A 14,108-nucleotide genomic window follows, 5' to 3' on the forward strand; every position below is an offset into this window, starting at 1 on the left:
TTTTGTCTGGCAGCATAAGCATGTCAGGCAGTTCTGGGAGGTAATAGTAGCCAATCCTTTTGATGACAGCATTTCAGAATAACCAAAGCAACATTTCAGATTATATGCAATGATATTCTTGTTGAGGCAAAGTCACAAGACTTTTTTGATGAGCGTCTATATTCCTAAATACATTTTCCGAAAAAACAAACATGTATCAACCACAAGCGAGCATATACATTTTTAAGCTCATTTTGGAAACTTCATTCAAATCTTAGATATCAGGACTGAGTTAATGAGAACTATTACAAACTAGACTATCATGAAATCTTACATGAATTTAATTTATATCCAAATAGTAAATAGGTCAATACAGCATCCCAGTTAAGCTAAAATCCACTATATAAAAACATCTATGACTTTAAACCCGTTTACCGGCAACTGTGTGTATTATTGCGCAACACCCATCTTTTTTCATACAAACTCTTTTTGTTCAAAAATTGGCCCCTAACACTTAGTATACTAATTTTATGTCCTGACTTATACTACACATAAATAACTAATACTGGCATTATATTCATGCTGTTTAGCCAGAGGGGAACTGGCTCCCACAGTGAACCTGGTTTCTCCCAAGATTATTTTTCTCCATTAACCAACATCTTATGGAGTTTTGTGTTCCTTGCCACAGTCACCTTTAGCTGCTCGCTGGTGGTTTAAATACAAATAGAATTTATTTATTTATTTATTTATTTCAAGGTGCAATTTGCCATTATGTTTTTTTATTAAACTGCACTATTATGACTCGAAAACATTACTATATTACAGCTTATTTTTCTGTTAAAGCATAATTCTCTGTAAAGCTGCTTTGAAATGATGTGTTGTGAAAAGTGCTATACAAATAAAAATAACTTGACTTAACAGCAATAAGGCTCTTGAGGTTTTGTTATATTGCAAATATAGTAACTCGTGCCTAACTACAACCAGCCCTGACTATATTTACAATATACTGCAGCACAACCTCTCTTACCCTGTTCCTTAATTTAAACAAAAATGTATCAACCAAACTGCTTAAATAATCTTAAATCAGTGTTTCTTTATCTTTCACTGTGTGTATAACTTGCATAAAGTGTGACAGATATCATTTTCAACCAGTGGGTGTGTTGGTTCACTCCAGTATTTTATGTTGCTTCATAAAAGCCAAGATTGCAAAAGATCATGATCACTACTCATTTTTTACAGGTTTACAGGGCATTTTCAACACATTTGGTGATATTAGTTGATATCTGCTGATTTTTGTCATAACGCTCACATACTACAAATGAAATACTCTAAACCACTGGCATGGGAGGTTAATACACTCAGTGACCTATATGAGAGTGGAGTTTTAAAATCCTTTGAAAATTTGGTTCAAAATTTTGGGATTCCCAGGTCTCAATTCTTTAAGTATTTACAGCTGCGCCACCTGCTTTATACTATTTTTGGGAGTAGCATACACCCCACTAAAGCGGCAGATACTCTGGAAGTGGTGATTACTGCTTTTGCAAAAGGCCATGAGGCATCAGTGTATTACTCCCTGCTAATTCAGAGTCTGGGGGAAGGAGCTTTAACTTCTCTCAAGAGGTTATGGTAGAAAGATTTAAACTTGGTATTGGAAGAGGGAGTGTGGGCATCTGCATCTAGAGATGCAAGGGTGCGCCTTATGCAATTCAAGATTTTACATTGATTCTATTGGACCCCCTCTAGATTATACAGGCTTGGTCTTAAAGACACACCCACCTGCTGGCGATGCCAATCAGAAGATGGGGACACAACTCAAATGTAATTTTGCCCCAGACTCTGTGATTTAGGCGATGGGGCAGTCATTAGTATAGGGGATAAATATATAAGAAATTGGATCCTAGCCAGTGTCATGATCGGTTGACAGATCATTCTGAGAGGATGGAAGTCAGAACCCACATTTTGGGAGTGGTGCCCGGAGATGGGCAGGGTGGCACATTTGAGGAGATGTCAGACAGAAGGCTAGGCAACCAGGGGGTGTTTAATATGAAGTGGGGCAGCTACCTTTTTGGAAAGCTCTCAGGGAGGGGCAGTGGAGAAGGATAGTTTAAATGTGTGTGATTATTATTTTTTAATTATTTTATATATATATATATATATATATATATATATATATATATATATATATATATATATATATATATATGTAACACAAGTGTTTCAAAAGTTTTGAAACACTTGACTGAAATGTTTCTCATGATCTTAAAAATCTTTTGATCTTAAGGCGTATACTTAAATGTTTGAAATTAGTTTTGTAGACAAAAATATAATTGTGCCAACATATTAATTTATTTCATTATAAAACTAAAATTTAATAATAAAAAAAAAAGTTTTTGAAATTGATGTCTTGGACCAAATAATAAAGAAAAGCAGCCAATAAGTGCCCAACATAGATGGGAACTCCTTCAATACTGTTTAAAAAGCATCCCAGGGTGATACCCCAAGAAGATGGTTGAGAAAATGCCAAGAGTACATGTCTGAAAATTCTAGGCAAAGGGTGACTACTTTGAAGATGCTAAATTATAACAGAGTTTTGATTTATTTTGGATTTTGTTTAGTCACAACATAATTCCCATAGTCCCATTTATGTTATTCCATAGTTTTGATGACTATTATTCTAAAAGTGAAAAAGAAATTATAATAAAGAATGAGTGTTTCAAAACTTTTGACCAGTAGTGTGTGTGTGTGTGTGTGTGTGTGTGTGTGTGTGTGTGTGTGTGTGTGTGTGTATATATATAGAGAGAGAGAGAGAGATTTTTTTTTTTTTTTTTTTTTTTTTTGCTTTGACCACAGGGATGTTTGTTGGAGGATTGGAAGGGGGAAGGGGAATAATGGGGGTTAAAAGTCGATTCTGTGCATATAGGTTTTGCTTTTCTGTTTCAATTGTTAGAATCAATAAAAAGTGTTAATCGGAAAAAAAACACCGGCATGAAGCTGTTTGAAATACTAAACGAACATTGAGTCGTGATAACATCTCTCATCTCTGGACGCCAGAATCTTCGCCTCTTTGTTAAATCTGCACACCTTAACAGCAAATGGATTATTTTCTATTTCCCTGCCTGTGCTTCGACAAACAGCGTATCCATTATGCATTGTGATTGTTGTTGTGTGTTTTATTGAGTGTAAAGCACATAAAAGAGCCATTTGCTTGAAAACATATTTTTCAAGATGGCATTTTGCAAATGTTTTCCACCTTGTGAGCAATATATCTCTCTGTTTGATAGGCACGAGTGCTGTTTTATATAAGAGACAATCGTTGAGACTGACTGCGTTCACTGTGAACGTTTTGTCTCATCTCGCTTTCACTCAAAAGTCGAAGCCGCTCCCCTCTCCTCCTCCTCATGCAGCTTCCGACCAAATGCGCTAGGATAGGAATAGAGCACAGATATTTGAGGAGGACTTGTCACCCATTCAGTAGAAGTGCTTCTATTGCTTGGGCTGAGCCCACGCTGAAACAGTGTTCCCTGAGATTGATTGTGTTCATTGTGAGAGCATAAAACTGGAAACACTTCGGCTTTCATAATGAAAGCGAGCCGAGAGGGAAGCCACTTCCCTCTCCTCCAGCCATACTCCTTCTGTGGGGGGACCACACGAGTGACGCATGCGAGGACAGGATATAGAACACGGAGAATTTGAGGCTGATTTGTCACCGCTTGAGCCTTGCGTCTCTTTTCTTCTCCATCTCAAGCGGATTCGCCTGTTCAGTGCACCAATGTCTATTTGAGGTTCGCTCCGGTACGCTACTATAGTTAATGTTCAGCGGTGGTGATGATGTCAGGGATATTTTGTAGCTGGGCTTTCATTAGTAAGACATGAACCCGCTCTGGTGAGACACTTACCGTAATTTACCCCTGCTGTCCCTGCTATCGCAAGCTGGGAACGGGTTGGCAGCAAAAAGCAGGTAATTTTCAGTGACAGTTTTACTATGGTTGGTGACGTGTCCAAACACTGCTATGTCGCAACATGAAGATTTAAGGTGTACATAACGCTTTCTTCAGGCCTCAAGTAGGCCCTGTAAAGTGGCCGGATCACAGTGTGTTCAATGTTTGTGTTGCTGCTGACGCCATACCATGATTGTCACGTTCCAACAAAGTTTTCAAACCCTGTTGCTGTTGCACGAGGCACAAAACTACTTATGACTGTGCTTCAGTTGGCTCGCTTTAACGGCATCCTCTCCTCCACCGTCACGGTGCGGAACGTGCCGATTTTGTGCTCGAGGTATAATGTTTCCTTGCCAAAGATGTGACAGGTAGTGTACTGGCATGAAGAAATGTTTCAACAGCCACTATTTTCTGCTAGCATCAGGAAGAATGGTGGGCTATGGCCTATACTGGACTTGAGACATTTGAAATGGACACTCAAATCACTCAGATTCGCCTTTAAGGGGACTGCATACCAGTTCAAAGTCATGCCCTTCGGCCTGCCTATGGCAACCCACACAATTATGAAATATGTATATTTGGTGCTCGCTCTGCTAAGGCTGAGCGGAGTTCATGTATTGAACTATCTCAGTGATTAGGTGCTTTAGGAAAATCTCCCCTTAGAAAACCCCCCTAAAACCCCCTTAGAAAATTCCACTGAGGAGAGATCTGCTCTCGCAAGCACAAGGCGTGATCTGGCATCCTCAGCCGGAGCTTTAGAAACTTTATGTCTGGCCCATGATTGGGGCTCACCTGTGACAGATAGGTTGTCGCAGCCTGTGCTCGACACCACATTACAAGCCAAAGCCACTCAATGAGTTTTTTTTTTTTGTTATTAAAATTTTTATTGATTCATAAATTAACACAAGAAATACAACAACGTCTATATAATGAATCAAAAACTTTAAACATTAAACCCCCACTATATCCCCTCCCCCTACCAAACTCTCAACCCACCCTGATCCCCCCACGAACACCCCTGTGGTCAATAGAATATAGACACACACACAGAAACTAAAACAATAACATAAAATAACATACAATAATCAAGTATAATAATAATAAAAAATAAAAAAACTAAACTCTAAATTACTCCCTCCACCGCCCCACCTCGAGATTCCCTCAAAAATGCAAATAATTGCCCCATTTCTTATTGTAAGTTTCCCTAACCCCCATCTTAATGCTCGACCCCTCCTCGAAGGCAGCCACCCTCCCCATCTCCGCGCACCACTCCGGGAACGAGGGTGCTCCAACCGGCTTCCAACTCCTCAAAATAACCTGCCTACCAATCATCACACCGGTCAAAACCCAGTCCTTCATGTACTTATCTACCAAATCCATGACCTCCCCATCTCCCAAAATACAGAGTCTGGGGCAGAACGAGACCCGAGTGCCCAACACATCACACACAAAACTTTGCACCTTCAGCCAAAATTCTTGGATCTTAAGGCACCCCCAAAAAACATGGATGGTGTCTCCATCTTCAGTATGGCATTGCCAGCCTATTCAATCTAGAGGGGTTCCAATAAAATCTATGTAAAATCTTAAATTGCATAAGGCGAACCCTTGCATCTCTAGACGCAGACTTTATGTTTTTTAGAATCCTTGCCCACACTCCCTCCACCAATACCAAGTTTAAATCTTTCTCCCATAATCTTTTAAGAGAAATTAAAGCTCCGTCCCCCTGACTCTGAATTAACAAGGAGTAATACACTGATGCCTCATGACCCTTCCCAAAAGCAGCAATCACCACTTCCAGAGTATCTGCCGCTCTAGGGGGGGGTGTATGCTACTCCCAAAAACAGAGCAGAGCAGGTGGCGCAGCTGTAAATACTTATAAAATTGAGATCTGGGAATCCCAAAATGTTGAATCACATTTTCAAAAGATCTCAATACTCCACCCTCATACAGGTCACCAAGTGCATTAACCCCCCTCACAATCCAATCTGACCAACAGAAAGGGGACTTATTAATACATAGTTTAGGGTTCAGCCATATGCTCGAGGCTACGTTTAAATAAATATCAGAATTAAACACTCTGGACACTTTTGTCCATAACGAGTGCAAATGCAAAATAATGGGGTGCGACTTAACCTCTCCAGCTATTTAATCGAAAGGCTTTGCAGTGATGAGATAGGGGCAAGAACTTCCTTTTCAGTACAAAACCAGGGAGGAGCTCTCTCAGGTGGAAGCGACCAATGAACCAAATGTCTAAGACTGAATGCATAATAATAAAATAAAATCTTGGGTAGGCCTAACCCACCTTTGTCAATCGGCCTATGTAACTTACTGAAATTTAACCTGGGATGTTTACCATTCCAAATGAAGGATTTCACTATGCTATCAAATTGCTTAAAATAAGAGAGACAGACATCTACAGGGAGAGATTGTAGCAGGTAGTTAAATTTTGGAATGCAATTCATTTTAATATCATTAACCTTCCCAATCATTGATAAGTGTAATGAAGTCCACCTGCCCACATCATTCGAAAACCTTTTTATTAAGGGATCAAAATTAACTCTGACTAAATCAGACAAATTTGCTGGGAATAAAATTCCCAAATACTTAATTCCCTGTTTGGGCCACTGGAAGGCACCCGGCTGGAAGGCCGTTACTGGACATTACGCTGTCAAAGCCAAAGCTTCAGATTTAGACCAATTGACTTTGTTTGCTGAGAATTTGGAAAAGGAGTTAATAATTCTGTGGAGGCAAGGCATGGATCTAGTGGGGTCGGAGACGAATAATAAAATATCATCTGCGTAAAGCAGAAGCTTATGCGCTACACCTCCCGCCGTCACCCCTGGAAAATCATCCTCCTTTCTTATCGCGGCTGCTAATGGTTCCAGGGCAAGACAGAACAATAATGGGGAAAGAGGGCAACCCTGCCGGGTGCCCCTATCCAGAGTAAAATAATCTGAAATTAACCCATTTGTTTGTACCGCTGCTACAGGGTGTCTATAAAGTAACTTAATCCAACCAATAAATGTATGCCCGAACCCATACCTTTCCAAAATCTTAAAAAGATAATCCCATTCTACCATATCAAATGTCTTTTCGGCGTCAAGAGAGATGGCAGCAACCGGATATTGATCATTCGCTATTGACCACCTGATATTGATGAAACGCCTAATATTATCAGAAGAACTACGGCCTCGAATAAACCCCACCTGATCTATATGTATAAGTGATGTCATAACTTTACTTAATCGATTAGCCAGAATTTTGGACAAAATTTTTACATCTAACTGGATCAGGGAAATTGGGCGGTAACTTTTACACTCGCTTGGATCTTTGTCCTTTTTTAGAATCAGACTGATCCGGGCTTGTGTCATGGTTGGCGGAAGCTTTCCATTCTTTAATGAATCAGTATAAACTTCTAACAAAAGTGGAGCCAGTTCTGTAGCATAAGATTTGAAAAACTCAGCGGCAAAGCCGTCAGGCCCCGGAGCCTTGCCTGTGGGCAAGGCTTTAATTACCTCAACAAGCTCCTCCAAGGTTATCTCAGAATCAAGAGAATTTTTTTGCTCAGTCGTCAGTTTAGGGAGATCTAATGGTTCCACAAAGTTCCTAATATCTTCATCAGTGGATGAAGACGTGGACCTATAGAGATCAAGATAGAACTCTTTAAAGGCATTATTAATATCAATAGCCGAGGTAAATATTTCACCACAAGCAGATTTCACTGAGGGAATGATAGAAAAAGACTCTCGCTGCTTTATATATCTAGCCAAAAGTTTTCCTGCTTTATCACCTGACTCAAAGTATGACTGTCATGCCCTGAACAACCAAAGCTCCACTTTCCGTGACAAAATAGTATTATATCTGTATTTCAGTCGGGTCAATTCCCTGAGGCCATCAGATGACATACGGCGCTTCAGCTCTGCCTCAGCACTTTTAATATTCTCTTCCAACTCCACAAGTTCTGTGCTTTGGATTTTTTAATGAATGAGGCATACTGTATGATCCGACCCCTAAGAACCGCCTTAAGTGCCTCCCAAGCCACACCCACAGAGGATACTGAGGACCAGTTGGTCTCCATATAAACACTGATTTCAGTCTTTAACATTTGTTGGAAATCAGGATTTTGCAAAAGGGACACATTAAGGCACCAACTATAAGATTTATTTTTCTCTATATGTGGCATCACCTCTAAACTCACCAGAGCATGATCTAAGACTAAGATATTTCCAATTGAGCAGTCAACAACAGATGAAATGAGGGATTTGGATATAAAAAAAAAAATCTATTCTAGAATAAATCTTATGGACTGATGAAAAAAATGTATAGTCCCTACCAGATGGTTTCAAAAGTCTCCAAATATCTGTAAGACCAAGATTTTTACACATCCTGTGAAGCGTCAATGTTGCTCTAGGGGGCTTGCACACTTTTGCTTCACTATGATCAAGGACTGAATCCATCAAAAGATTAAAGTCTCCTCCCAATATTATATCATGAGGGGTGCCAGCGGCTTGCGACATCCCTTCAAGATCTATAAAAAAGCCCTGATCATCAGCGTTAGGTGCGTAAATATTAGCCAAAATCAGACTTTGCCCTTGAATTTCAGCTAAACAAATAATTACTCTTCCTAATTTATCTTTAGTCTGTTTGAGACATTTTAATTGTAGATGTTTATTTACCAATATAATGACTCCTTTGCTTTTACTTGAGCCAGCACTAAAGAAAATATGTCCACCCCATATCTTCCCAAATTTTTCAGCTTTCTGCGGGGAGAGATGTGTTTCTTAAAGAAACACTATATCATATTTCTTACGTTTAAGAAAAGAAATAACCTTACTTCTTTTTATGGGGTGCCCCAACCCATTCACATTCCATGTGGAGAGAGATAGTACACTCATATTAACAACTGACATATTGATATAATAAAAAAAAAAAATTGTGTGTGAAAAACAAAATTATACAGACTACATTCCCCATTAGTGAAACAATCAACCCCCGAACATCCCCCAGAACAAAACAAACAGAAAAAAGAAAAACGTGCGCATTAACCCCGCGCACGAAAGCGCCAACCGGCGTCAATCCCTCTAAACTCAAAAGGTCCATGAACGCCTACGAGCGTATCTTTTCTATAAAAGATATTGCCTGATTTGGACATGTGAATACTTTGCGACCGACCTTTGTTTCTATTCTAAGTTTGGCAGGAAACATCAGAGCGAACGTGATCTTTTTCTGATGTAAGAGTTTCTTACATTCCTTGAACCGATCGCGTTTCTCTCTTGTCGAACTCGCAAAGTCCGGGAACAAGAAAACATTATGGTTCTTCCAAGAAAGCTTCCCTTTGCTCCTCGCCTGGCGCAACACAAGATCTTTATCGGATGATCTCAGAAATCTGGCAAGAATCGGTCGGGGCAGACTCTGTGAGCTCGCTCAATTTCCAGCTTGTGGCCTGTTATGTCGAGCAGACTCGGGAAAAACTCGTCTAGGAATTTCACCATATCTCTGCCCTCCTCATGCTCAGGAATTCCAACAATTCGAATGTTATTCCTGCGGCTTCTATTCTCAAGATCTTCAAGCTTTTCAAGAAGATGTTCCAAATCAACTTTGGTCACGGGTGGATTAGCGATTAATTCCCTCTCCGAAGATTCCAGAAAATCAATTCGTTTTTCAACATCAGTCACTCTTGTACCTAACTCAGAGAATTTTATTTCCATTGCCATAATCGATTGACGTATTACAGCAAGATCCTCCAAGTCAGCAAGAATCTTTGTCAACATCACCGACATGTTGGACAGTTGACGCTGGATTCCTTCTCCCGCCGCGCCATCCAAATCGAGTCCCCGGTCTGTAGGCCTGTCGGGGCTTTCATCCTGAACACGTAAGTGTCTTTTAATATCGCCAGAGCCTGAGGATTTTGACTTCTTTGCCATGTTTTGCAACAAAGGGCAAATGTATAACTGGGTGTATCAAATTTCACCAGATTATAACATGAGAATAATCAAAAATTCAGCAAAGTGTGCAGAGCTCGTCGCTCACATGTCTGCGCCTTGCATGGTGTCCAGAATACCCCTGTAAATCCATTTGTGATAGATATGTGCAGGACCCGAGAAACATAATAATGTTTGGCGAAACACCCATGCGTTTAAGGGTTGAAGAAATACTTCCATAAGTTACACAAACTCATCCATTTTCATACAGTTTAAGATGTACTGCATAACAGGAATGTGCCTAAAAGAGAATTCTGGCATCACCTTTAATTGCGTTGAGTTTCTGTACGTGTGTACTGGAGGTTTGTGATTATTAGCAGCATGTGGAGGATCTGGCTGTGCTGTTCGTGATACTGTGTTTCTCTCCACCAGCGTCATGAGCTCCATCTATCTCTGTTTCCTGCTCTGCTGTCTATGTTTCTGTAGAGATTCAGGGTAGCGCTCAGACGCCGGCACAAACGTTTTACCAGGTCTCTGTGTGTTTCACTCGGGCCTTTTCACCAGCTGCTGTCTGCGGTTCCTGTTGGCCCATGCATACGGCTCATAAGAGTCTTTAGGTGCAGTGCATATGTTTTCCTTGACGTTGCTTCTCTCAGATGCTTTTGCATTGCTGTGTCTGGATTTCTTAGTAGTGAGCATGTTTGCAGGAGCTGTGTGTGTCACTGTAGCACTGAGAGATTGTTGTTCTGTGTCACAAACAGAATCATTCTCAGGCAGATGACTGACCTCTGTAAAATCAGAGAACATAATTTTTTTTTTATCTGAAGCAATTGCGAATTAGCACTATCAGTGAGTAACAACTCTGTCTGTTCCTCACTGTAACAAGGTTAAGGTTGGGAAAGGAGGAGGCGGGAACTGGCTGAACAGTCAAAATAATATTTAATAAGAACTTAAACAAAAAAACACACAAACATAAACGCATACAGGCCAGCTGCCTGTTGCTCCCTCTCTACTGAACTGCAGCATCTCGTTGCACTTATCCCTCTCCTCAGCTGATTAGCCCGATTGGGGGCCGGCCCCGCCCTCCTCCTTGTCACACTCAAATTTTTGCCTGAACTTTTAGTTTAAAAGAAAGTCAAACATTACATTACCTGTCTGAACAGCTGTGGCTCTTCTTGGAGATGTTGTGGTTGAAGGTTTCACTCTCTGGATCTGACTCTCTGATGATGTTAAACAGCCTGATTTACCAGGTGAATCACAATCACTAAAAGCTAAAATACTAGTTTGTCAAATGCTAGATTTTGACTGGTATTATTCATTTGTTAAATCCTAGTTTTCACATACCCTGTGAGATGGAGTCTCCTTCATGGCTTTGCAGTAGTTTGGACACATCATGGCCTTTCTTGGTGAGGTCTCTGATTCTCTGGAGCTGTTTATCTTTAAATGCCTCCTCTTGAGCTCTCCAAATACTCAGATACAACTCCTCAGTTTTACGCGACTGCACCTCCTGCAATAAACATTTGACATTTCTGAGACAAAAGTTAGTGGGACCTTTTAGTTTTAGTTCCAGCAATATTTAAAGATTAACATTTTTATCAATAACACCTCATTGATGTAAAATTAAAATGCTTATTATAAATGGCTATAATAAAAGAGGTTATCTGGAGCCTGGTGTACACTACAGGGTGGTCTTTCTCATGTGCTGTAGCTGTTAAGACTTAAAAGTAAGTACATTAAGACTGTATGATGTATATCAGAAATGCTTACTTGCCATGTTAAGCCAAAGGAACTTTGCAACTTTAATTTGAGTTTTTTTACTGACTGATTGTTAACACTACATGTCATAATTGTATTAAAACTGTGTTCGCTTAACCTATGATGTTGCATTTATTTCATTTTTATTCTTGACTGGTAATATTGTTTAAACCCAAATAAGCATAAGCAAATAATATATGAGGTATATTTGATATATGATGAGCTTAGTGTCAATTTAGCTGTTTACACTGTACATTTAACACATTCATTGAGATTGTAAATTATTAGGTCTATATGTGTCTTCTCTGAGAATGAGCCTCTTCTGACAGACTTATGAGTTACTTATGACAGACACCACCGCTTTGGCTCATAGTAATTGGCTGCCACCCGGTGTTTTCCGCTTCTCATTTGCTTATTGTTGAGCATTACTCAACTTTTTTGATGCGTTCAGTCGTTCTGCACGCTTAATCCGCTCCTTTGTCAATCCCAGAATTCCCCGTGCGAGCATGTCGCTCGACTCCCATAGGAATGTATGGAAAACGCCTGCTCAGCTCTGCTCAAAATGCACCAGTGGACACGTACAGTTATTCAAATGAGAAGCAGAAAACGTCGGGCGCCAGCCAATCACTATTATATAAAAGCAGTGACGTTTGTCATAAGCGATTCAAAATCTGATGACAATGCTGAAGTTTCTCCTGGATTCAGTGCTTTAGGGTTGGTCACACTATACTTTGCACTACATGCAACTTCATGCGAAGAAATTCTGTATTACACTTAGTGTAATAAATCAACACTGTATACTTTGGGCAACCGGAAATGAAGCTGGCATCATTCCAACTGTAATCATGCATATATAAAATGATATTATTGCTGTGATAATGATAGACAATACACACTTGCTTTACATATTACCAACATGCCTCAAAGCGGCAGCTCTTGACCACAATAGTATCCTCCAATTGAGCGTTGTGAGCTTCACTGAGCTGATGTTTTCTGCACCAATAAACACGTATGGTCAGGATCTAGGCATCATATCACACAGTATTTGGCCTTGTTTTAATTGGGAGCATTTACAATTGTGTGTAACAGTTTTTCATATTCCGTTTATGTTTCATGAAAAAAATGCGACAAATAAGCCACATCTGTTGATAACATATGTAACTTCTGCTGTATACAAATAAATAGCTTTTAGTCTGTGTGTAAAACAATATGCCTGTTATCTTCTATTTATTTATTAACGTTAGCGACTGTCTATGGATATTTCTGATATTTGCAACCCTCTTTACTACGCACTAATTATCCGGTTCACTGACAGAATATTTAAACAGGTTGCATAAAGTACTTTGTAATGGCAAAATATTCCCTGTATAGGCTACTTTAAAATGCTACTACCATCTCTTTGACTGATATGTTTGTATGAAAGTATATGTGTTTTGGTGTGCAATGTGTTTCACTGGCTGGCATCAATTACGTATAAGTTATGTAAATAAATTGCTTCGGACAATAAGTCGACTTATATTCCGGAAAATACGGTTCTTGAAATTTTTAATTCAACCTCTGAATCTGTTTTTCTTATGAAAAAATAGCACTATACATATACAACATCATCTAGATTGAAAAAAAAAGTACAAAAATAATTTGCACTCACATAGAAACAAACATTCCAAGTCTTCTGAAGCGACACAATCGCTTTAAATAATGGCAGAATTTTCATTTTTGGGTGAACTTTTTCTTTAACAACATCATGCATTCACAGCGCCAACCAATGGATTGAGTTGTAACAGCAAGATTTAGGTTAGAGAACCAGTTTCGAGGCAAAAGGAAAAATATAATTCTCGTTCAACTTTAAATATTTGACTAGTAAAAACACTACTCGAATATTTAAAGCTGAACGAGAACTTGACTAATCGATTACTTGAGCACATCCCTAGTAATATCCTGATTGAAAGATATAAATTGTTGAATAACAGGAAGAATGCAGTAACATCCTGACTAAAAGATATAAATTGTTGAATAGCAGGAAAATGCAGTAACATCCTGATTGAACGATATCAATTGTTGAATAGAAGGAAGAATGCAGTAATTTCTTGACAGCATGATATCAAATGAAAATTTTATGTTCATAATTTAACATTAAATAATATATGTACCGAATCAGGTCACAGTAGAGGCGATAATAACTGTTGTGTTCAGTTACACTAATGTTATCAGTTGTAATCACTATGAAATGAGGTTTGACTATCCTGATTCACATTCTCTGCAGTTTTTAATCAAGCTGAATTACATAATTTTACTATTTCTTTAAAAGATAAGCACCGGGTTCACGTGACGCCATGCAAGAGACAGACGTGTGAGACACGAGCTCTGCGAACTTTGCTAGTTTTTTAATTATTTTCATGTTGTGATCCGGTGAGATTCGATACACCCAGTTACATACTTGCTCTTTGAGGTAAACATGGCAAAGAAGTCAAAATTCTCAGACTCTGGAGACATTTAAAGACACTTAAGTGTTCAA

General features: G+C 39.3%; 2 protein-coding genes across 7 annotated transcripts in view; one reads left to right on the forward strand and one right to left on the reverse strand.

The window, feature by feature from the left end:
- Positions 1 to 14,108, forward strand: part of LOC127438244 (protein TASOR-like) — a 202,226-nt gene that overhangs the window by 168,933 nt on the left and 19,185 nt on the right. The gene's annotated exons all lie outside the window — the stretch shown is intronic.
- The window catches only part of LOC127438284 (coiled-coil domain-containing protein 66-like), a 28,625-nt gene that overhangs the window by 7,415 nt on the left and 7,102 nt on the right, over positions 1 to 14,108 (reverse strand). Inside the window, exons 1-3 of one of the 6 annotated variants that reach the window (XR_007896708.1) lie at positions 11,183 to 12,536; positions 10,990 to 11,058; positions 10,163 to 10,626 (exon numbers count right to left, since the gene is read on the reverse strand). Coding sequence is in view for 5 of the 6 variants with exons in the window: in XM_051693772.1 (XP_051549732.1) it covers positions 10,382 to 10,626; positions 10,990 to 11,076; positions 11,183 to 11,345 (495 nt within the window). In the remaining variant the exon portion in view is untranslated. Of the gene's footprint in view, positions 1 to 7,432; positions 10,627 to 10,989; positions 11,077 to 11,182; positions 12,537 to 14,108 lie in introns of those variants that run through there. The other 5 variants (XM_051693772.1, XM_051693774.1, XM_051693773.1 and 2 more) reach the window with 5 other exon arrangements.

Source organism: Myxocyprinus asiaticus, chromosome 49, assembly GCF_019703515.2.
Source record: "Myxocyprinus asiaticus isolate MX2 ecotype Aquarium Trade chromosome 49, UBuf_Myxa_2, whole genome shotgun sequence".
Lineage (NCBI taxonomy): Eukaryota > Metazoa > Chordata > Actinopteri > Cypriniformes > Catostomidae > Myxocyprinus > Myxocyprinus asiaticus.